Here is a 23802-nt window from a genome sequence, read left to right on the forward strand (position 1 = left end):
CGTCTTTGCGCTTCAGCCTCCGAGCAGAGCGGAATGCAGCAGCATGAAGGAACACAGCCTGCCCGATATCATCTACCAGGATGCGTTCTACGGTGAAGAAAAGGACGTGCCAGAGCGGAACCGCGAATATGCTGGGCGGGAATATCGACTCGATAGCAACACGGTGCCGTTTCTCCCACCCTTTGAAGTAACTGGGTCGTCTCCAGCAGTTGCTGGCTTCAAACAAGACCCCGTCCTGAGAAGAGCCGGCCTTGAACAAGAACAAGACCGGCAGCGACGCGAGTGCAGCTGGAGGAGCTGGGAATTTGCTCAGCCACCGCCCAGTCGTCGGAGTGTGGTGGATTGGCATGACGAGAAGAGGGACGCCCTTGAAAAGAAGGTCGAGGAGCGTCGTGGGACTGTGGCACGCCCGGCGGCGTGGTTGTCGCAAATCTGCGGCCCAACGCCCAAGAACAAGCACGGATTCAAGTACACACAGAAGCGGAAGTCGACAAGCGTCGAGCATGAAGTTCAGTACATGAGCACCATGAGCCTCGAGGTTCATGTCAACACCCGGGGAAAGTTCGTTCCCAACCCCGAGGAAGACGAGATCCAGTGCATATTCTGGGCATGCAAGTCGGACGAGAAGATGCTGAACACCCAGGAATCGGCAAATGCCCTCCATTATGGAATGATTGCGCTCTCTGGCGATGATTCGGCCATGCGGAAGATGCCACCGTGCACCAGGGCCGAGGTTGTCGAAGAAGGCTCTGAGCTTGATGTCATGATTCGCGTGGTCGAGGTGGTGAGGACGTTTGATCCAGATGTTTTGACGGGCTTCGAGGTTCACAGTGGCTCGTGGGGCTACTTGATTGAGAGGGCAAGATGCAAATACGATTACAACCTGTGTGACGAGCTTTCCCGCATGAAGTCCGACTCTCACGGCCGGTTTGGAAAGAACACTGACCGCTGGGGCTTCAACACGACATCCACCATTCGCATTACGGGCAGACACATGGTCAACATATGGAGAGCGATGCAGAATGAGCTGAATCTTCTTCAGTATACCATGGAAAACGTCGCGTGGCATCTTCTCCATACCAGGGTCCCTCACTACTCGTGGAAGACGCTCACACAATGGTACAAGAGCGGGAAGGCCAGGGACTTGAGCAAGCTCCTGCGATATTACCGAACGCGGACCCGATTGGACATTCGGATTCTGGAAGCCAATGAGCTGATCCCAAGGACCAGCGAGCAGGCAAGGCTGCTCGGCGTCGACTTCTTCTCCGTCTTCTCCCGTGGCTCGCAGTTCAAAGTCGAGTCCATCATGTTCAGGATTGCGAAGCCTGAAAACTTCCTCCTCGTGTCGCCCAGCAAGAAGCAGGTCGGCGGGCAGAACGCGCTCGAGTGCCTGCCGCTCGTCATGGAGCCACAGAGCGCGTTTTACAACAGCCCTCTTCTCGTGCTGGATTTCCAGAGCCTGTATCCGAGCGTCATGATTGCGTACAACTACTGCTACTCTACGTTCTTGGGCCGAATCAAGGACTGGCGCGGCACCAACAAGATGGGCTTTTCCGAGTACAGCCGCCAACAAGGGTTGCTACTCCTCTTGCAGGAGTACATCAACATTGCGCCCAACGGCATGATGTATGTCAAGGCGGAGATTCGCAAGTCGCTGCTGGCCAAGATGTTGACGGAGATTTTGGAGACAAGAGTCATGGTCAAGAGCGGCATGAAAAAGGACAAGCACGACAAGACCCTGCAACAGCTGTTGAACAACCGCCAGCTCGCCCTGAAACTCTTGGCCAACGTCACGTACGGCTACACGTCGGCGTCCTTTTCCGGCCGGATGCCCTGCTCCGAGATTGCGGACAGCATTGTGCAGACGGGGCGCGAAACGCTGGAGCGGGCCATTGCGTACATTCACTCGGTGGAACGCTGGGGCGCCGAGGTTGTCTACGGCGACACGGACAGCCTCTTTGTGTACTTGAAGGGCCGGACGCGAGACCAGGCGTTTGAGATTGGCGAGGAAATGGCCAAGGCGGTTACCGAGATGAACCCGCGGCCGGTCAAGCTCAAGTTTGAAAAGGTCTACCATCCCTGCGTCCTGCTGGCCAAGAAGCGCTACGTCGGGTACAAGTACGAGAGCAGGGAGCAGGAGAAGCCCGACTTTGACGCCAAGGGCATCGAGACGGTGCGCCGGGACGGCACGCCGGCGGAGCAGAAGATTGAGGAAAAGGCGCTGCGGCTGCTGTTCGAGACGGCGGACCTGAGCCAGGTCAAGGCCTACTTCCAGTCGCAGTGCGACAAGATGATGCGCGGGGCCGTGTCGGTGCAGGACTTTTGCTTCGCGCGCGAGGTGCGGCTGGGCACCTACTCGGACAAGGGCCCGCCGCCGGCCGGGGCGCTCATCAGCACGCGGAAGATGCTCGAGGACGCGCGGGCCGAGCCGCAGTACGGCGAGCGGGTGCCTTACGTGGTCATCACGGGGGCGCCGGGCGCGCGGCTGATTGACCGGTGCGTCGCGCCCGAGGAGCTGCTGGCCAACCCGCACTGGCAGCTCGACGCCGAGTACTACATCTCGAAGAACCTCATCCCCCCGCTCGAGCGCATCTTCAACCTGGTCGGCGCCAACGTGCGGCAGTGGTACGACGAGATGCCAAAGGTGCAGCGCATCCACCACGCGGCCGCGGGCGGTGTCGGCGGCGGCGGCAGCGGCGGCGGCGTGGGCAACAATGGCCGCGCGGGCAAGAGGCCGACGCTCGAGTCGTACATGCGCTCGACGCACTGCCTCGTCTGCAATGCAAAGTTTGTCGCCGACGACAACGGCAGCGACGCCCAGGCCCTCCTCTCCCCGCTATGCCTCGCCTGCCGCGCCGACGCCCCCGCCTCGCTGCTCGCCCTGCAGACGCGCCTCGCCGCCGAGCAGCGCCGCCTGCGCGACCTCGTCGCCGTCTGCCGCACCTGCGCCGGGCTCGGGCCCCTCGACCCCGGCGACGACGGCGGCGCTTTCCCCTGCGACTCCAAGGACTGCCCCGTCTTCTGGTCGCGCATGAGGCAGCGCACCAAGCTCGCCGGCGCCGTCGCCTCGGCGGCGCCTGCTATTCGCGGGCTCGTCGATGCCGCGGACAGGGCGGCTGCGTTGGACTGGTGAGGGAATCAAGACTGGATGATGTCGGCGACGAATATCATGATGTTTATGACGACTATGACCGCCCAGCGAGCATGGCGCGGACATGGAGGTTGGATACAGCGGGGTGAACGGAGCAGAAATGGATCCTGTCGTCGACGGACTCGGGCAGCAAGCCAGTCCGCCATGTCTCGTCATGCCCTCACGCTGAAAGAAAGAAAGAGCACTCCTGTTTGGCCAACAGCGCGTGCATCGATTGCTTGACTGGCTGCCAGACTGATTGCGCGCTGGGAAAACCAGGGTGATTGACACGTTGTGGCCAAATACCTCAAGGTTTGGTCTCTGGCAGACGGCAATACTTGAAGGGCAAAAATACAAAGAGAATCATTGTAAATTGATGTCTTCATACGTGCTCCTCCTAGCCTGTCTCGGCACCCAAGTAAAGCCCGCGTCTGGAGACTCGCATCCCCTCTTGGCCACCCCGTGCCATGCCATAAAACGCCCTGCGCCCGCTATCAAAAGTGGATGGATTCCAAACTTCCTCCGTTTGCCCTCTCGTAAAAAAAGAACCACCATGCCGTTCACCAATGCCGGGCCCTAAACAGCCGTACTCAGCCATACATGGCGATGCCCATTCTAGAGTGAACCCCAAGCCCTTCCGTGCACTATTGAACACTGCCAACGACGGCGGCTGGCAATCTATCGCCATCATGCTGTTCCTCATCCAAAATGTCGTCCTCCATCCACCCGGAGAAGTCATCGTCGTCGTCAACGACAGCAGCTGCCGCTGCTGGCAAGGCGATGAGCGGACTTGCCGGCGCCACCTTGACATCCAGCAGAGACGCCTCGCACTTGCCCGTCGAACGGCCCTTGAGGGATTCTGGCGTCAATACCGGTTCTTCCCCGATGACGGCAGTGATGCCTGCCCAAGAGCCCCCGTCGTCCAGCCGCATTTCTTTATGCGGTGTTCCAGGCTGGGAATCATCTGGCGCTGCCACGACCAGCATCTTCTGCTCATTGCTCCCCATCTGCTCTGGGCTGGCCCCGCGCCTCCTGTTCTGCGGCAAAGACGATGGCGGCACAGGACGGGGCTCTTGTTCTTTGTCCGTCTCGTGGGCCTCCGCGAACGCTTGTTCCGCTGTGAGCTTGCGCTTGGGCGCAGCCACGGGCACAATTCTCGTACTGCCATTGGTGGGACCTGGCAAGGGGACTCCAGGTGGCGGGAGCGGCTGGCCTCGGCCCATGGGCTGGCTGAGGTCGACCTGGGTGACCTTTTCGTCGCCACGCTTGGCGTCTTTCTGTCGCTGGATTGCGTTCCAGCCCCATTGCCTAGCCTGCGCGGCGGCATTGGTAACGGCGGCGAGCGTGCCTCTCTTCACCTCTCCATTGGAAGACTCCGTCGAGGCTGTCGTAGCGTTGGAGTTTTCGCGCCGTAAAAAGAAGCCCCGACCCAGTGTCCCTGTCTGGTTCTTTAACGAGCCTGCTGGGGAGGACTGCGTCGGAGACTCGACGTTTGGTGTGTCGCCGTACAAACTGGACTCGGCAGAAGACGCAGTGTTTCGACGTCCACGAGGTACGGGGTGGGCGTTCACGTCGTCGCTTTTCTCGCCATCTCCTCTATCCTTGTTGGAGTGTTGCTTCGAAATCTTGGCCGACTGTTTGGCCTTGACCGGTGAGCCCGTAGGAGTGGTCACTGGCAGGATGTCTTGGGACCGCGAGTGCAATGCGGCCATGAAATGTGTGGCGTGGTCAGGTGGCGAGGAAGATGGCTTGAAGAGGTCGGCGTGCGCGGTCTCGGTGCCCACGATGGGGTCTGTCGAGTTCTTGAGAATGCTCGGCGAGCGCAACGGACTGGTGCTGGATGCCTTGGCGTCCACGCCGGTTGAGACGACCGATGTCGTGCTGTTGTTCTCATTCTTACCCAGCTTCCTGCCGAAGAGCCCTGTTCTCTCCTGCTGCCTCTCCAGCACAGGCAGACTGTGGCTTTTCTCCAGCGGCGGCGGGGTTTCGTTGATAACATGGGCATTCTCATCGGGGCGATGGGCCACGGGGGCCTCCTCGCTAGGCTGATCTGCCGAGGCATCGGCGTCGGCTGACGATTCGAGAGCGTCGTCGCTCTCAAATATGCCGCCTCTCCATCGCTTATGCTCGGTACGGAAGAAGGGGACGTCGTCCCAAAACGGCAGCACGAGTGTCTCGGCAAAGACCTCCTTGATTCGGTTCTCAATCTGGCGGAGAATTACCGTATACGTGATCTGTCTCGAGCTCACAATGGGTTCGATGGCCATCTCCATTTTGGGCATGGTCTGGAAGGAGAACCAGAGCCTGTTAGAGGGGGGCGCTTTTATCTTAAAGAGGACGTGGCCTTCAACACGCTTCAGGAGCACGGCCAGAACCAGGTTCACCTCGCGGGCCTTGAACCTGGCCCCGAGGTCGATCTTGACCGTGGCCCCGACCTGGATGCGAAAGTTGCCTGTATACCTGACGTCCGCCTCCACCACGCACTCGCCCTCGACGGTCAGGTCTTTGAGCTTGAGGTTTGTGAAGCACGGTGCTGCCTCTCCGGTATCGATCCCCTGGATGGTAATGTTGGTGAGGAACGATGGGCGCTTGACGCGGGATATCTTGTTGGTGATCTTGTCGCGAATGAAGTTTTCAAGGTCGCGTGTCTTGTAGACGGCCAGGAAAAGCCGGCCGAGCACGGCGTTGAGCCATCGCGAGTGAACGTGGTCCTCGGAGGAGTGCAATCTCTGGACCAACGAGATGATATTCTTGACATCAAACTGCTTAGGCTTGGGTGCCGAGGCGTCGAAGCCAAATGTCTGCTCCTGGTTCTTCAACAAGGCAAAATAAAAGTCTTCCTTTGCTGAGCAGTTCTCGGAAAAGAGGTAAAAGGGCTTGGAGACATGGCTATCGGGTGTCTGGTCTATCCCGTCAGGCTTGCGCGACAGACACAGGGCGTTGCGTTTGATAAACAACTCGCCCTCTGGAGTTGCGTCTCCTCCCGAGTATATGCTGATATCGTGATGTGCCAGCGAAATGACGTGTCGTACTTCGAGCTGCTCCTCGTCGTCGAACAGCATAAGGTGTCCGTGTCTTGGATGGGTCAGCCAGAGTCGGCGGATGCGCTCCGGGAGCCAAGGCAGCTTTACTCACCGAAGCACAACGTAGAAGACGTTGCCGGCCTTTTTGGGCCTCTGGCTCAAGCCATTAAGGTCCTGGGCGCCAGAGGCCGGCTTCCGATCAAAGATGCTCCTGTACATTGTCTGGTAGACGCTGGGGCTCGTGGGGGCCACCGTGGTCGAGCCCAGGGGAGTCGAGCGCTCTATGGGCTTGGCGTTGATGCCCATGGGCGTGTATTCGCGGCACACGGCAAAGTAGCCAGCGGCCACCTCCAGGTCTCGATTCGCACGCGCCTTGGGCTCCGAGGCGACAGCCTTCCGCGCCGCCTCGAGGGGTGCCTTGTCATCTCCAGGCTGGAGGATGCCGCCCTCGACATACTCGTTGTTGGGGCCGGCGACGACATCGTGGCGATGGGGGAGCGTATAGAAGCCGTGGGCGAAGACGACGGCGAGCACGAGAGGGATGAAGGTGACGCCTCCCACAACGTAGGCCACTAGAATCGCCGTCAAGCCACCCATGACCGTCGAGACTGGCGGGCAAGGAGTCGTGCTACCGTCGGGGGTAGCCCGGGGCGGGAGCGGGTGCTCGGCCAGCAGCTAGCTGTCTGCTCGACGGCGACAGGAAGCGCGAGAGGAACGGGCGGCATAAAGGACACAGAGACGAGGCGAGTGGCGGGGCCGACGACGAACAAAGGGGAGCCTCGCAGAGAAGGAACGGCGCCGTGCATCCCATGCCTTGGGAACGCACCTCAAGTGGCGAAACGATTTCGAGGGGCGGCGGAATCGTGCGTGAGGTTGGGTAGGATAGGTTGATGGTAGGGGAAGGGGGAGAAGGAGGGAGGGATGGCACGGTACCTACAGCTGGTGAAGAGTGCTGTGGAGTACAAAGTACTCCGTACCAAAGGGAAGCTCTCGCGGCCCGTGACATTAGTGTGGGTGTGGCGGGGCCAAGTGGCTTTCTCCTCTGACCTGAGCTTAGCGGCGAGTCAGCACCCACGTGTGTGCCGAGTACAGGGTACCGAGCAGCCCGACGCCTGCATTTCGGCACCCCTGCAGCCTCTCATGTAGACTGTACATGATGTACTCCCACGTACCGCCACGCTTGGGCTGTTTCTTGTTGCAGGTGTGCAAAGTAACTTAGCAGTACGTACGTCATGTGACGGGCCAGGCTGGCCACAGCGCCCTCGCCTCTCTCTGTGGCGTCCTTTGATATGAAGGGAGCCAGACTGACTCTCTCTTTCCGTCTGCCTCTCCCATCCTGCGTCTCCTAGTTATCCTAGTTATATGCTAGACGTACCGCGAACTCGCTTGGCCCTGTATATGTGGGGCGCAGAGAGAAAAGGGCCGATGGGATGGACACGGACGCCTCAGTCCGACTTACACCAGCCAGGCACCATCAAACATTCCAACAACTTGGCAAATCATGTAGTGGATATGTAAAGATATATGACAGTCTCGTACGGCCCGTCCATGGCATCCGCGAACCCCCACTTTGCCGACCTAGCATCGACACAGGCGCTGCTTTGAGAGACAATCCTCTCGGACACCTCTCAGACATCGCCTCACGGGCCGCTTCCACCCGGCCAACCTCATCCCACCTCCATGCAGTCTGGCCAACAAGCTCGGCATGAATCCTCCCTGCCAGGTCACGGGCGGTAGGCTATCTGCATTGCCGTCAACGCGCGCAGGCCCCGTTCTGTCAGTTGCTCGCCACAACCGACTCTTGATCAAGACGTGGGAGACTCGGCCTTGGCAGCCTTTCTCAATGTGCTTAAATACAACGCCCCTTTCACCGCGAAAAGGTAGACGAAAGAAACTCAAAAAGAAAACAAGGACGGCGTCCAAGAAAGCGATTGTTCAGGGTTGGTTCGTAGTCTCGCCAAAGAGGCTACTGGGCAACAAGGTAGACGAGGTAGGTTTCCAACCCGCAAGAATGCAAAACAATTAGGGAAAAGGCAAATCGTAAGTGTCGTCAGATACACAAAAAAAGAGGCGCAAAGGGTATTTCTCCCGGTGTGCGTGGCCAAGGTACACGACAAGCGGCTCCACGGGCCCCGCAAACATCAAGGTATTTCCCCATCGACGCCCATCATCCTCGCAGCGCCCCATGGTTGCGAGGGGGTCGTGGCTTCTCAGGCGCGGGAACGCGTCGACGCCATGGGCATGTTCAGCGAAGCATGTGAGTGCGTGTGCGGACCACGGCCTGCTCTCGAAGAGTGCGTCAAGGTTCCGACGTCATGTTTGCCTGCAGACGCACCGGTCAATTCACCGCCTCGCCACGGGCATGTCCACTGGCATTCCACACTTACCGTCGCAGCATGCTCTCACATTCTCAAGCCGGTCCGAGTCCCTATCCTGCCGCTCAATCATCTCCCGGAGGTCCTCGGCGCTGTCGTGAACCGCGCTCGCCTCGTACACTTCCGCAGGTTGACCCCCCGAGCCCCGGCCGCGCAGGCTCGAAAAGGTCCCAGACAGCTTAGGGGCGCCGGCCTTCCAGTATCCACTCAGCTTGCTCAGCGTGCCCGCCGATGTCCTGGTGGCTGCCGACTGCCTGTTGTAGTTGGCCGGCGTCAAGGTCGGAATCTCCATCGATGCCCCGTCCGCCAAAGTCTCATTTCGCGTCGTCCGCGAGTGGTACGAGGATAGCGATGGCGGCGCGCGCTCGGGCTGGTTACCGTTGGCGGGTCGGCGGCCGAACTGGGGGTTAAACTCTTCCACATCTTCGCGCGTCATGGTCTCCGCCATTTCTTCCGCGTCCGACTGGCCGTCCCGGTCTGTCCTGAGCAAAAGGTACGAGAGCGCATTGAACCACGTCTCGTGTCGTTGGCCCGTCGTGCAGGTGAACTTGATGGTGCGCCCGGGAGAGATGATGATCAAGCTCTTGCGGTGCAGGCCTGGGGGCATGGGGTTGTCGTCGCTCACGACACGCACGGCCTCGATCGGAACGCTCTTGGCCTTGAGCTCGGTGCGACCAGCAGTCGAGGGATCTCGATCGCTCCAGTACAGCGTTCGAGTGTAGGGATGGACCCAGAAGTAGCGCCTGTGTCGATTCTCCGAAATCTCGCCGCGCCCCGGCTTTCTCGTGTACTTCCAGAGGAACTCCCCGATCATGGTCTGCGTAATGGCTTGGATCATGCGAGGATCTGTGTCGGGACTGAAGCCCGCGGGACCCATGCCCATCTCGCCGGGTCGGATGTTGAAACGAGTGTCAAGTTCCGAGGCAAAGGACGATACCGACGACTTCCTAGATCGTGCCGTCAGCTTCGACGGCGAGTAAATCTCCGCAGTCCCGTGGGCCGAGCCGCCGCCATTGAATCGTGGTGTAGCAGTTGCACGGGCCGACGCAGCCGACGTTGGCCGTTGCTCGAGGGGGGTACGAGGCCGCTGCTGCTTCATTGCCGAAGCGGGCCACAGCGGAGGCCCCATGGTGCCCAGGGTGCTACGAACGGAGTTGGATCGCGCCGCGTCGATGAGCTGCCGGTGGTTGGAAGGAAGCGGCGGCACGTCGTGGGTAGAGCCCTTGCCGCTGGTGGCGCTTCCGGGTCTGAATGGCGGTGCTGCTGTCTCCAGGGCCGACCCATCCACCACCCCCTTGCCGCGAACTGGGCTGTCCAGGGTCTCCTGCCAGCGGTGGACCTTGACCGTCCCTGTGGTGTCAGGGCTGCCCATCGAGCTCATAGAGGCATGACGGTCGTGGCCGTGCTCTTGCTGCGGCTCGCTGTTGAGGAGCTTGTCGATGGCGCTTGAAGTCAAAGAAGTCTGAGCACCTTGGTCGCTCGTCGGCTCGCGCTGCTTTCGTGGTAAACGGCCGTTGGAGTTGCTCGAAATTTCCTTGAACGGGCGCTGCGATTCGGGCGTCTCGACGTCAGGGGCGTCTCGAGGGGTTTGGCTTGTCTCATCCTCGGCAATGATAGGAACAAAGTCGCCCTTCTTGCCGCGACCCAAAGCCAAGCCAAGCGCTTTGTTGTTGAACGGTGGCTCAGGCTGCCCAGGCTCACGGCTGTGGAAGTCATCGTCTCGGGGGAGAATGAAGCCGTCTCTTCTCAGACTGCGCGGCGAGAGCGGCCGCGTTTCGATCGACTCAATGTTAGTAAAGCCAAAATTGGGTGGCGTAGGTGTTCCCAATAGAGAAGTAGCTACGGGTTCCACGTGCTCGGACGAAATCGAGGACATGGCCAGGGCCGGTGGAGAGGGAGGTGGCTCCGTAATCGGATGTGTGTGTTCGGTCGCAATTGGGGACAAAGCCAGCGTAGGACCGACAGGCGGTGGCTCAGACACAGGCTGGACGTGCTCTGCCAAGATGTCTGAGAAGGCCAGGGGCGGCTGTGGCCAGACTGACTCTCGTTCTTCTTTTGGCTCCAGTTGCTCGGCTCGAATGGTCGACAACGTGAGGGACGGCGAAGTGACCAGGATATTGGGCTCGCTGACGGGCTCCACATGCTCGGACCTTATGATCGACATGATGAGCTCTGGCAAGGCCGGGGTGATCGCGGCGGGCATCTGCTTGGGCACATCTGGCTCTGCGATCGGCGCCACTGTCTCGATGGAGATGGCAGACAAGGTTAGAGATGGGAGAGGCGTGGCCACGGGATCAATGACTTGTGCAAGAACAGGTGCCAGGGTCAACTCTGGGCGAGGAACCTCTGGTTCCGCCACAGGCTCCAACCATTCAGCCATAATTGTCGACAGAGAGAGTCCGGGCAGAGGGATCTCCGGCTCGGGAAGCGGCTCGACGTGCTGCACGGAGAGGGGCGTGAGGCGAAGTGTGGGAGGAGTCGGCGGTGTCTGGACTTCTGCGCGAGGCTCGAAAGCCAGGGATTGGATAGACGAGAAATCCAGAGAGGGTGGGGTCGGCGGCTTCGCGAGAGGAGAAGACGTCGGAGGCACGGGGAACTGCGCGAGCTTCTCCCCAAAGTCCGGCTCGTCGTGCGTACCCGTCTCGCCGTGAGAGACGGTGGACAATGGTCGCGAGGCGGTCGCGTCGGCATCGTGACTGTCCCTCCATACGGTCGAGGGACGCATGACGGGTGTGTTAACGATGGATTCCATCGAGATGGGTCGAGGAGGCAATTCTTGGAAGGTATCCGTCGTAATCTTAACGGGCTCGGTCATGACGCCGCTGTCAACCATGATGACGTTGGGCAACTGTGGGACAGCGGGCGGGGGCGACACGTTTCGACGCATCGAGCCGGGGGTGAAAGATCGTGTGCTCCGACGGCTGGGCGTGCCGGCGCCAGACTCTTCGTCGCTTCCGCCAAGATCCTGCAGCTCGGCGAACAGACTTTGGCCAGCTTGAGGAGTCCCTCCGCTGGCGAAGCTCGCCGGGCTGCTTCGGAAACTGGGCTCTTCACTGGTTTGTCTGGAAGTCCGAGACATGGAGCCGCCGCGGCCGAGGCGGAGGCGGCTTCTCTGAGAGGACAAAGACGCCGTGGGTGTTCTCATGAGCGCAGAGTCTTCTTCGTCGGCCGAGGTGGATGCGGTGCTGTCGAAGGATCCCCGGCTCCTTTGTCGGGCGAGGCCAGCGGGCAGACTCGGGGGACGCCTCATCCGACCAAAGCCTCGGGATGGGCTCCCGGTCTCGGTCTCGGTATCGTCGCTACCCGAAAGCTCCTCGTTGCCGGTCTGGAAGTCCTCCGTCTCCGTGGCCCGCTCGTTGGCCGTCTCGAAAGCAGACTCGCTAGCTTCATTCGCCGTCTCGAACTGATCGCTGGCGTCTCCTCGGCTCGTGGCACCCGGGCCCCGAGCGGGACCGGTGCTTGCGGATGCTCCTCCTGGAGACACATCTGGGTTGTCCTCCCATTCAGGATCATCCACCAATATCTCATGCCGGCTAGAACGGAAGTTGCCGAGCAAGCGCTGCGACTTCTTCAAGTCCTTGGATTCTACTTTGCGGCTTCGCCGGTTGGATGCAGCGCCTGTCGCGTCGTTTTTAGCCTTTTCGAGATCGTCGCGGAGGTCCTGGATGAGGCGCCGCAGCTCAAGCTTCTCCGTCTTCTCGCGGTGCAGCTGGTTGCGTTGGCTCTGGATGGTCCTCTGAGCATGCTGCAGCGAGGTCTTGACCGTCTCCGTTTCCAGCATGGAGTGCCTGGGCGTGCCCTTGATGGGGGATGGTGGCGGAGAGTGCTCTGGAGTCATGTTATCCGTCGCCGTTTCAAAGTCATCGTCACTCGCGCCCGCGCCCGGCTCCCGGTCGGTTGCCCTCCCGCGCTGCTGGGAGAAGGCCTTGGCAAGCTCCTGGTTTTGGCTGGTCAAGTCGTCAATCTTGCGCTGCAGGGCCGTCCGTTCGCCCTCGGCCATGACCATGGTACGCTTGGCCGTGCCCAGCTCGATATCATGATGCTTGATGACGGCGGCGTGCTCCTCGGCGAGTTTTGAGAGTGAGAGCTTGACCTCGTCTAGGTCCTTCTGAGCGGCAGTTTTGTCAGCGTTGGTGATGCCGAGCGCCTGGGTAAGCCGCTTTTCACGATCAGCGGCCTCTCTTTGCTGCGACGAGAGCTCCTGCAGACGAGTTTCGAGGTTCCAATTCTCTTCCTTGTAGCGGTGCTCGCTCTCGTCGAGCGTCCTGAGGCGCTGCTGCAGGTTCTCGGCCTCGATCTCGAGCTTGGTCCTCTCCGAGTGGAGAGTCTTGTTTTCCTCATCCCGCTCAGAGAGGAGAGACTGCAGATTCCGAACTTGAGCGATGAGCGAGGTGCTGATTTCGGCGGCAAACTCAATGTCATGGACGCGGTTGGTCGGCTGGTTGCGGCTTCTGCGATTCGGCACGTTAAGCTTGGTCGGAGAGCCGGTGGCCTGGCTTTCAAACTTGGAGGGGCTGACGGATCGCTAGCATGACGGTTAGCAAGGCGCGCTCGGTGTAGAGGGCTACCAGGCAAATGCTCACCCTGCCACTGCGAGCCTCTGGCACGTAGGGGGAGCCCGGATTGACCTCATTGCTGGGCACGCGCTGCTTGGGCAGGAATACGCGGGCCGACTCGCGGGCCACGTCATTGTACTCCCTCTCGATCTCGACGAGCTTCTTGCGCAGATCTGGACCTATCTGGCCCTCGGCCTGCAGCTGCTCCACCTCGTGCAGCTGCTCGGTCAGCGCCTTGCGCTGGGAGACGAGGGCGGTGCCGAGTTTCCCAGCTTCATCGAGGCGGCGGTCCGTCTCTGCGAGATGGGCCTCGAGGGCGAGCTTGGCCTGCGTAGGGGACGAGCCAGGCCCAGCGGCGAAGAGGTCCTGGTCAAAGTCGGAGAAGCGATGGTGCGTCTTGGGTGCGGCGGCGGCGACGAAGGGGTCGTTTGCGGCATCCCCAGGAGCGGGGAGGCTTGGGCGCCCGTCCGCGGTGAGGGACGAGGCCATGGCAGCGAGCCAAGACGGTCAGGAAGACTGACTAGAAGCACGGCGACGGCATTCAGAGGTCGAATCCGTAGCACTCGGGCGGCCGTAGGGAGTCTTGAGTCGCACGCAGGACGACGTCGGGGGCACGGCGTGGAACCGAGGCGCGAGGTGGTGAGATGGACAGGTAATCAAGCAATCTATCCGAAGTATTTCCTGCAGGGGTGGGAGGAGCCGGAGCGCACAGTGAAGGAGGGACAGGCGCGTGGTAGGGAGGCGGAGGGGGCAGGCCGCGGGCAAGAAAAAGGAAAGAAAAACTCCTCGAGAGGCAGAATGGGAATAGGGAAGAAGCAGGCCGCCCTCGGTTTCAGCCGTCGATTGTCGGCAGCGAGAGAGAGGCGCTGGGCTGGAATGATGTCGCGCGATTGTTGACCATTCCCCGACGCCCAATTGAGTTGGCGCCCGTTGAGAGGAGCAAGATGCGCTGCTGGGCCGTGCCGCTGATCGGCCTAGCCGTGCGCGCTATCAACTTATAATGTTGTGAGTGTTTTCTGGTGTGTGTATTCTCTCGCTGGCGCTGCAGGGGAAAAGCGTCTCGAGGGGTGGATTCTTCAAACGCTTTTTTTTAGGAGTCGTCTTCTGGAGAGGGCTTCGGTAGCCAAAGATGCGAGGGAACGAACGAGTCGCGCACGCAAACCTACAGGATGAGATGGAACAGGGCGCCGCGGATAAGGAGCGAGAATGGGATGTTTAGGTAGCTGGTAGGTGTCACTGGGCAACAAACGGGCCGCTGCGGGGAAGAAGAAACGAAAGAAAACAAATGCGCTGCTAGCAACAAGGCTCTGCAGCAGAGCGAGTGTGAGTGGGTGTGGATGTGGATGGTGGTGAGTGGGAAGAGAGGGTTGGTGATGAAGAGAAGACACGCACTGCCACCAGTCGGTCGGCAAAATTGGGCGGCGAGGTGGGGGGCCATCCATGGTTAAGCTGGCTATCTCGGTGGATCGCCGCCGCGGCCAGGGAGCAAAAGGCAGCGTCTGATCCTAGCGCCCCTCGTCCAGCTTCCCTGTCTGCCGAGCTAGGCCTTGCTAATTACTACCTAGTCTGCAGTGGGTGTGTAAACAGTCCATAACAGCCCATGCTTGAAGCTGCATCAACGATAAACAAAGAGCAGCAGCGCCGGCAAACGGAATAGCTATAACTTAGATGCTCACTTCATCCAGCAATAGTCTTTCCGTCCGTACCGCCCACATCTTGGACCATCGGAATGCCCGCCAACTATCGTGTCTCGTCCGTCTTCTTTTGCTACTTTGAATTGACGAGACATCTCGACCCTCGGGGCGCGTCGCGGATCATGTGCTCATCTTCCTCTTAACTCGTCTTTATAGCCTGATCCACCGCATGATTGACTACTCCCGATTGACTACTCCCGATTGACTACTCGACCGGCTGCTCGATTTATTGCCCGATTAACTACCTGCCCGCCTGGCTGGCAGCCGCTGGCCCCCCGACCAACTGCTTGCTCTCGTTGAGCGCGCACATCGCCATCAGCTAACAACCATCAAGCGCATCTACATTGAGGTGATACAGCACGAGCATGATGCATATTGTGTCATGTGTGTATCCGCGTCACTCACTGCCAGTCGCCGCTAATGTGCTCGCCAGCGTGTGCGTCCTCGATATCGTACCTCGTCTTGTTTTGCCAGTCCACGGACTCCCACGAGTGTGCATCTTGTCGGATATCACTTGCAGACCGACTCAGACGCACAGATACTATGTCGCCGAGCTTACAGCATATCTGCAAGGAGCGCCAGTCAAGGACAACACCAAGTGCATGTAGGCGCAGCAGATGCTTCACCTAGCTGCATGTTCCGCCTCTCGGCGACCTTGGACGCCTTGCTTGCTTGTGAAGGCTATAGTCCCAATCAACAAGACGCAGTCGCTGCTTTATACTCAGACAACCAGGCGAAACACGTGCCGGTGCGCTGCATAAACAGTTTCTCAATACCTTTCCTTTTTCCTGTGCCCAGCCGGGTCTGGCACCGAGTTTGCGAGTCAAGCACTCGGGTAAGCAAGGTGCCGCCAACCAACAGGTGCTGGGCGGGCGGGGTTCACGGATCTCGGTCTGCGCGACGCGCTTCATCATCGCCTCGGCAGGGTGTGTCTCAGTTGGATGTCTCGGTTCGTTATTGTGGCGAGCTAGAGGTATCGAGTGCCAATGGAGCATCAAGGATCAAGGCCGCGCTCCGCAAAAGGAAAGCCTCGACGCGAAACCGCGTGTCTAGTCGATCCGTCAGTGATGGAGCGAGCCGAGCAGGATGGAGGCAAGTAGAAAGGAAAAGGGTGGTGAAGGGTCCGGCAATAGGCAATGTCATGTTTTGCTTATGCGTCCGGTCGTTTGTTTCTGCCCACTTCAGTCAAGTCAGGGTCTCCGTAGATTGAGCTTGATCAGGGTCGCGTGCTTCGGCTTGTTAGTCATCACCCCGCTGTAGCCAGCAAAGCAAATCTGGATCCTTTCGCGGCATAGATTAATCAGCTTGCAGACGCTTTAACCCTCTTGACATCACCGGCATGTTGCAAGCTCCTTGGTTCCGTCATTTTCCATCACGACCACCGCTTCTCACCTCAGAGCAATCAGCACCTAACATGGAGGCAACTGACGCCGGTGCGCCGCAGGTTGAAAGCAAACCTGTCGCCATATTCAAGCGAAGGGGCGCTAAGGGCAAGGCCAACTTGAGAAAGAGACCAGCAACGCCGCCACCGGCAAACAGCGACAGCGACAGCGACTACTCGTCGTCCGACGACGAGTCTGGCCGGCGCGTGAAGCGGCGCAAGAAGGCCGCCACTATAGTCACAGCCACGTCGAGGCACGTCGTGAGCGGCGAGAGTAACCTGGCATCGACCGTCTTCACCGCGAATCGGAACGCCCCCATCACCAGCGCCAACGACGCCACCAAGCAGACCAACTGGTACGACGAAGATGCCAAAGGCGCGCTCTCGACGAAGAACTTGCTTGGCTCCACACGATCGCTCTCAAAGGATGTACAGCCCGATGGAACATACAAGGGACTGGCGAATCAGACTTCCTTTATACAAAAGAACTCAGACGCACCGCAACGGACCGTAGGGCCCATCAAGGCTCCGACCAACATCCGGACCATCACCGTCACGGATTTCGCTCCCGATGTCTGCAAGGACTACAAGCAGACGGGCTTCTGTGGTTTCGGCGACAATTGGTACGTCCCCATTAACCAACACTACTCGTGACGGATGCTGACTTGAGGTTGTCGCCCATAGCAAGTTCCTACATAGCCGAGAGGACTACAAGCAAGGCTGGCAGCTCGACAAAGAATGGGAGAACGTGACAAAGGGCAAGAAGAACCTGGGGGGCACCGTCATGGCCAGCGCGAACCGAGACAAACAAGCAGCAGTCGAAGACGACGACGAGGCGATGCTCGAGAGCATACCTTTCGTGTGCATCATCTGCAGGGAGTCATACAAGGAACCGATAGTGACGAGATGCGGGCACTACTTTTGCGAATCGTGCGCCCTCAAGAGATTCAGGCGCGACCCAACATGTGCGGCGTGTGGGTCAGGGACGAACGGAGTGTTCAACACGGCCAAGCGGCTCAAGAAGCTCTTGGAACGGAAACGGGAGCGGGCGGCAAAGAGGAGACAGGAGGCGCTCGAGGCTGGCGAGGAGGTCAGCGAGGATGAAGAAGGCGGAGTTGAGGATGACTCGACGTGACGGGCGGGGACAAAGTCGCCGGCAAGACGGGGGATGTGGCCAACGACCAACTTTGATTAAGCGCCTCAGCATACATTCCGGGGTTAAGGAATCCGGTTGATTGATGCCTGGACTGTACACGGTTGGAGATTCTGCCTTCCTTCCAGACGTGTGGAACAAAGCGTAAAAAACCCAACCCAGATGATTGAGCCGCAGGACGCTGGGTGACAACAACTCAATCTCGTGAGCCGCCGCCGTACCAGGTACCTGCCGGGTGCGGAGCACCTGTCAAGAGAATCGCACAGCGCCCAGACGCTGCCAAACATCCAAGGGTCACTCCGCAGGTACAGGAGGTACTTGTACTACCTCGATCACGCATGCCAGGCCGTGGTCCCTTGCAGGCAATAAAGGCATGCAGCAAGTACCTGGTACGGCAGCCGCATGGCATATGGCCGCCGACGGGACAAGGTCACTGGGACACAGAGGCCGCCCCCATTACCACCTGATCGTCTCATCTTGCCCCCTCCGTCACCGGGGGTCACCGGCAGCTTCGCCATTTTGCATCATCCAGCCAACCAGCCGAGCATCAAGTCATCAGCCAACATTGAACTGCACACCTGATTATTTACTTGTCCTTCTTCTCTCCCCCCTTCTGCCTCTAGCCTCTCGTCTCTTGCATTGCTCTCCCCCGCCGGTATCCCCTCGGCGCCCCTCCCCCGCTATCCGCGAGCAACCTCTCTCCATCGCCCCGACCGCTGGTTGCATACGACACGAGTCATCCCGTAAAGCAGAGTCGGCAGCTGCAGACACGTACGTGCCCCTGCTTGGCACACTGGCACCATAAGCCATGAACTACATCAAATCCACCGTCAACACCCTCCGCGATCGGTACACGCCGGTATCGCACACGTCGACCTTTCGCCAGACGGGCCAGATCACCCCAGAAGAGTTCCTTGCTGCCGGCGACTACCTCGTCTACAAGTTCCCCACGTGGTCCTGGGGCGACGCAGACGACGAGAGCCGCCGCGTCAGCTACCTGCCCCCCGGCAAGCAGTACCTTGTCACCCGCAACGTGCCCTGCCACCGCCGCCTCAACGACGACTTCGCCGGCGATGCCGGCCATGAAGAGGCCCTCGTCAACGACGGCGATGACTTCAAGGCAGCCGCCGGCTCTGGCGCCGACGACGACGGCTGGCTGAGGACGGGGGGCTTGGCGAGCTCGCAGCCGCTCAAGGCGCGCGAAGTGCGGACCGTCGACGACTCTGGCAACGTGGGCGAGCCGACCGACACTGAAGACGACGACATCCCGGACATGGAAGACGACGACGACGACGAGGCTATCATCCGGGACGTCGGCAGTGATTCTAGAAACAGGTGCGCCCCCGTTCTCCCCTTCTCCTGATACTCTCCTCCGCCGCCTCGCATCTCGCTAACAGCGCCTCGCAGCGGCCGCCGCACCTACACCCTCTACATCATGTACACGCCTTACTACCGGACTCCCCGGCTCTACCTCTCGGGCTACCTGCCCAACGGCCAGCCCCTGCCGCCGCAGAGCATGATGGACGACATTGTGGGCGACTACAAGGACAAGACGGTGACGCTCGAGGACTTTCCCCTGTTCGCAAACAACATCAAGATGGCCAGCGTGCACCCCTGTAAGCACGCGTCGGTCATGAAGACGCTTCTCGACCGCGCCGACGCCTCCCTGCGCATCCGCCGCGACAAGCTCCGCGCGGGCAAGGCCGTCGGCAGCGAGCAGGGCATGGAGGGGCTCGTCGACGAGCTCAGCAAGCTCGACGTGCACAGCGCGCAGGAGGCGGCCGACAAGGAAGAGTGGGAGGAAGTCGATGGCGTTGATGCGGATGAGCACGAAGTGGCCATTCGCGTGGACCAGTATCTCGTCGTCTTCCTCAAGGTTGGTTTTCTCTCTCTCTCTCTCTCTCTCGCTATCTCTGCAATGACTTCCGTCTCGGGCACTGACTTGCATTTTTCCCCAGTTCATGGCCAGCGTCACGCCTGGCATCGAGCACGACTTCACAATGGGCGTTTGAACCGGCGCAGCACTCGAGACTGGGACAAGGCGTACACGTGGTGCTTCTCTGCAGCGGCTGGTTGGCGCGGTGGTTTTGGCGCACACGGGACTTGGCCATGATTTGGTCCTGAGGGGGCCCTTCTGGCGTCGGCATCAACACGCGTGAGTTGTTTGTCTAGCTTTCCTTTACCGACATGGACCAACTGGATCGACATGTTGAAAACATTTTTTTTTGGATTCTGTCACGCTGAATTGAACGCCGGGACTACGACTGCCGAGCGCGCGGACGGGTGGAAAAGGACTTGGATGGGAAATGTCTGTATTGACCAGGCTTGCTGCAAGGGAGGACACATACTCGTCGTCCTCGTTTCACCATTACCCAAAATACACAATAGACCAAAGTTTTCGACATGCACCTCGTGGCCTTCTCCCCTCGCCGAAGTGTACCATCTAGGTACCCTCCATCTCAGTCTTCAAGGCGTGATATCCAAGGTAATACTCCCGCGATGCGTCTTTTAATCAGGATCATAGTGGTATCAACGCATCAGCAACCAACTGCTTCATCATCTGTCATACATCAGAGACCCCACGGCAAAACCTCTCCAGGCATTGGAGGCCCAAGGGGGAAAAGAAAGGAAGGGGGACAAAGGGAATCATGGAACAAGTAATGGAGTTTGCATCGGCCATCGCCGGGCTGCTGCGGAAGGCGCCACTCCTTTCCGCGTCCAAAGTCCCATGTGCCAGGCGGCGCGGATCGGCCACGGAGGGTATAAGAAAAGAAAATATGGTATGCTGAGAAACCCGGGGTCCACTCGACGTCTTTTCCAAGACGATGTCGAAACCAAAGCGATTAAAGAATAAGTGAGGGCCGACCATGACGGGTGGTTTAAGTACACTCCGCCCTAAGCGGAACCAAACGGCGCACCAAAATTGCTCGTGTTCTTCATCTTGAGAGGGACGTCGGGCTCAATGTCGTTTTCGCCAGACTCTCCTTCGTCCACACTCTCACGTGCAGAGCCTGTGTCATGCGAGGCGTCGCCCCCCAGAGGCGGAGCTGGCACAGGCTGCCGAGGCTGCTCGCCGACGCCAGGCGAGCGGCATCCGAATTCCCTCACTGGGGAGGATTCGCGCAAGACGCTCGGAAGGGCGTCCTGCCAGGTTTTGAGGCATTCGAGCTTCCGATCCAGTTTCGCGAAAAACACATCATCATGAGCGGGTATGTTCTTGACCATCAAGGGGCCTTTGAGTGGTTTGTCTTCGAGTAGCTCCAGGCCGAGGCCCGCCCGACAATCCTCAATGTCGGCGAGCGCGTCCTGGTCCGATTCTGCATCTTCTGACGTTTCGTCGTCCTCGAACTCTCCAGGATCAGCGAGACCATGTCGGCCCAAGCAAACCGACCGTGCTTCGGCTGACGGTGTGGCTCGCATGCTCTCGTAGCCAGTCGAATCACCTCCCGTGGTAGTCATGGTTGGGAGGAGGGATAGGGAGTGGTTGGGCGTGTGACCGGCGTGCATGGTCAAGCGTCGAGATTCCTCAGCGGCCAACACCTGCAGGGTCTGGTCTTTGGATGACGTACGCCTCAGCCGCCAGAATCTGGTCCGGTCCATGGACAAGCGACGAGTTCGACGTGTTGCAGCGGAGTCGCGGGCCTGGCCGCCCCTTCGTAGAAAAATGGCCAAGGAAGAATGGGCCGGTGCCGGGGCAAATGTGGACCTCTGGACTGCGTTTGCTCTGAGGGGAATTCCCTCGAGCCTGGGATCAATCTCCCGCACGTCGATGATGGGAGCGGGCGGCCCTTTGCCATTCCGGGCCAGGGGATCCATGAAGTCGACGGCAGCGGAATGCCGGGGCTGCGAGCGAGGGCCGAGTGGCGAGACATGTGACGGCGCTGGCAGTCCACAAGGGGAGGTCCGAGAGCTCCCAGGGGTCGCAATGTGAGTGCGGCGCGGCGCGGCACCAAAGCGCGGGGGTGGGGAAAAAATATACGCTCTGGAGCTGCCACTTTGCGACGACAGGCTGGCAGCCGCAGGATCGTCAGGGTCGGACGGAGATGAACTGCTAGTTGGAGCGTATGTGCCACGCCGGCCAGCCCGAGATACAAAGCTGTGACGCTTGTTTATCCGAGCCGCAGCGGCTTTCAGGGTCGCATTTTCCTGCTTCAATTGATAGACTTGAGCATTCAGACTCTCGAGCTCACGCTGCATTGCCGTCCTATCGCTGGTCCATTGCTCGCGGCCGCTCTCCATGGCGATGTGCATTCGGTGAAGCACTTCCTCGGTCTGCTCCTTCGCCGGCCGGCTACTTTCACGATCGGCCATCCAAGCTTGGATCAGAAAGGAGAGCTGGTGGCGAAGCGATTCAACGGTGTCGGATCCGGTTTGCGGAGAAGCAACAGTGCCGTCAGACACGGGTCCTGACAGAGCCGCCACAGGCGTGGCACCGGCGCCCAGGTAAAGAGGGGACACGGAGCCAGGCGGCAGTGCGGAGATGGCAGTTGGAAAGGCGCCCGAGAAAGTGCCGGACTCGAAATTGGGTGCGGCCGAAGCTAGCGGGCACGCGGACTGCGGTACTGAGAAGACGGAATCGCTCTTGATGGACGCAGCAAGGGGCCACGTGTATGGGGGGTTGAAGCCGATGGCCGTGGTCGTAGGCGGAGCAGTTCGGGAAACGAGAACGGGTCCGGGTCCGGGGCTGGGGCTGAGTCCGACGTATGAGGGTGAGGCCTGGGATATTGCGGTGCCGGCAGGATAGCTCAAGGGCAATGCTGAGAGGAAGCTGTCGGGCAGGGCGGGATCTGGGCCTTGGGTGGCGGTCAGAGGTAACGAGGTCGAGAAGGGAATCGAGCCGCGTAGGGGGGCGGAGGCGGCGCCAGTGCCGAGCCCTGGGGGAGACCAAGCGCCGTGCGAGGGTTCCAACGGGATGGGCCTTGACGCAGGAGCCTTGGCTAAGCTCGGAGGAGGCGACCAGTCGAAAGAGGAATTATTGTCTCGAGCGATGCAGGGCGAGACAAGACCGTGGATTGTCGAGGGCAAGCTGCTGGAGAGTTGTGGGTGCGATGGAGAGCCGCGAAGCTCTCGAGATGGAGAGGGGCTGCTGAGGTATGAATGACTGACAGCGGGCGGCAACTGGTGCTGCAGGCCAGCGGCAACTGTCGCAGGGGCCGAAGCAGAGCGGCCTAGATCGGGACTGGCCGCACGGTATTTCCCGCCGGCAGGGGAGGAGTCGAGGGATGGAGCTCGACGAGGATTGCGGGAGACGGACGGATAGTAGGTGGCGGCGATGTTGACGTCGGTCTGCAAGCGATTGGGACATGCAGGCGCAAGGATTGTGTCGACCACGGCCGATGGCATGGCAGCGGGTGACGGCATGCTGACCCAGGCAGGTCAACAGACTGGTGCGAGGCGGCTGCGTGCGTATGTATGTAACGTAGGGAAACGGAAACCGTCAACCGAGGATGATTGATGGACAAGGCGCAGACGCGGAAGCCAGATAGAGCTAGCTGTCTGCCAATGGCGAGAGCAGGACAGGACCAGGAGGGCCGGCACAGTCCCAGTCGGTTGACTTGTTTTACTTGGTAGGGGAGAAGGTGGCACGTTGTCGAGGGCGTCAATTCGTTTGCGAGGCAGGCTTCTTGTTGTCGTTCGCCCAGGCTCCCATGTTCCGCAGCCGTCCGAGCAGGTGCCGGTGGAAAACGGGCTGGCTTGTCGGATACCGGCGTCCAAGGGAGGGCGAGAGGAGGGTTTGGCGGTGGGAACTAGAGGTTCAGGCCGTGGGGCAGGTTCCAGATTGTGGCGACAGGGGCCCGTTGGCTGCTGATGAGGGTGCGGGCAGCCAAGGAGAGTGGTGTAACGCGAGAGCGGGAGGGAGGATAGCGAGAGCAAGGGAAGAGATGCAACAGCGGCAGCAAAAGCAAAGGCGACGGCGACGGCTGAGGAGACGTATGCTCGGGATTGGCCCTTGGCTTGGGCCTGAACCGCGGGTTGCCACGTACCGGCGAGGCACGGGTGATGCAGAAAAGAGGTGGATGGCGGATACGTGTTTGGCTGTCGGGAGCTGTTTTGGCATGCGCGAGGCCGACCAAGGGCGGGCCGTTTTCTGTCTGGTTTGTTGGTTCCGGGGAGTGGGAGTGGGGGGGGGGGCTCGCGGGGACGTGGGCGGGAGAGAGGGTTGGAGGAGTCGGGCGTTGGAGGAGTCGAGGCCGGGGGCGGTGGAAGCGGCGGTGTCGACGATGTCGGTGTCGATGGAAGTCGTCGTCGGTTGGGCTTCTATTTTGGGCGACGAGGAGGGACGGTTCGTACCGGCTCTAGAGCAACGGGTGGCTGCATGGGCGGCCGTGAGGTGAGGGCAAAGCCACGGACGGAGCAGCATGTGTGATGCACGATGCGTTGCCTCACAAAATGCCATGCACTTGGGGTCAAGGGCCGGCGATGCAGGTGAGATGATACATATGGTACCGTCGGGAAGCTGGTGACGTGGACGTTGGGCGAGGGAGGCACA

The 23802-nt window shown here is 60.0% G+C and overlaps 6 protein-coding genes across 6 annotated transcripts; 3 read left to right on the top strand and 3 right to left on the bottom strand.

Annotated features, from left to right (window-relative positions):
• Positions 1–43: 43 nt before the first annotated feature.
• Positions 44–3133, top strand: HRG_04800 (DNA polymerase family B domain-containing protein; the record flags this gene model as incomplete). Its single annotated transcript, XM_044863271.1, has 1 exon — positions 44–3133. The coding sequence occupies one exon, from the start codon at positions 44–46 to the stop codon at positions 3131–3133; it is 3090 nt and encodes a 1029-aa protein (XP_044721885.1).
• A 641-nt stretch (positions 3134–3774) lies between these two features.
• Positions 3775–6750, bottom strand: HRG_04801 (uncharacterized protein; the record flags this gene model as incomplete). Its single annotated transcript, XM_044863272.1, has 5 exons — positions 3775–4514; positions 4560–4589; positions 4644–4647; positions 4702–6205; positions 6266–6750. 5 exons carry the CDS (start codon positions 6748–6750, stop codon positions 3775–3777), a joined length of 2763 nt encoding a protein of 920 aa, XP_044721886.1.
• Positions 6751–8363: 1613 nt separating this feature from the next.
• HRG_04802 (PH domain-containing protein) lies at positions 8364–13573 on the bottom strand (the record flags this gene model as incomplete). Its single annotated transcript, XM_044863273.1, has 8 exons — positions 8364–8476; positions 8541–9775; positions 9828–9878; positions 9935–10770; positions 10831–11024; positions 11166–12356; positions 12405–13053; positions 13112–13573. The coding sequence occupies 8 exons, from the start codon at positions 13571–13573 to the stop codon at positions 8364–8366; spliced, it is 4731 nt and encodes a 1576-aa protein (XP_044721887.1).
• A 2619-nt stretch (positions 13574–16192) lies between these two features.
• Positions 16193–17294, top strand: HRG_04803 (zinc finger c-x8-C-x5-C-x3-H type (and similar) domain-containing protein; the record flags this gene model as incomplete). The annotated part of the gene is made up of 3 exons (XM_044863274.1): positions 16193–16782; positions 16844–16917; positions 16975–17294. 3 exons carry the CDS (start codon positions 16193–16195, stop codon positions 17292–17294), a joined length of 984 nt encoding a protein of 327 aa, XP_044721888.1.
• An 826-nt stretch (positions 17295–18120) lies between these two features.
• Positions 18121–19324, top strand: HRG_04804 (autophagocytosis associated protein, active-site domain-containing protein; the record flags this gene model as incomplete). Its single annotated transcript, XM_044863275.1, has 3 exons — positions 18121–18647; positions 18720–19188; positions 19271–19324. The coding sequence occupies 3 exons, from the start codon at positions 18121–18123 to the stop codon at positions 19322–19324; spliced, it is 1050 nt and encodes a 349-aa protein (XP_044721889.1).
• An 883-nt stretch (positions 19325–20207) lies between these two features.
• Positions 20208–22655, bottom strand: HRG_04805 (uncharacterized protein; the record flags this gene model as incomplete). The annotated part of the gene is made up of 1 exon (XM_044863276.1): positions 20208–22655. One exon carries the CDS (start codon positions 22653–22655, stop codon positions 20208–20210), a length of 2448 nt encoding a protein of 815 aa, XP_044721890.1.
• Positions 22656–23802: the final 1147 nt, after the last annotated feature.

This window comes from Hirsutella rhossiliensis, assembly GCF_020360975.1.
Source record: "Hirsutella rhossiliensis strain HR02 chromosome Unknown scaffold00004, whole genome shotgun sequence".
Classification (NCBI taxonomy): Eukaryota; Fungi; Ascomycota; class Sordariomycetes; order Hypocreales; family Ophiocordycipitaceae; genus Hirsutella; species Hirsutella rhossiliensis.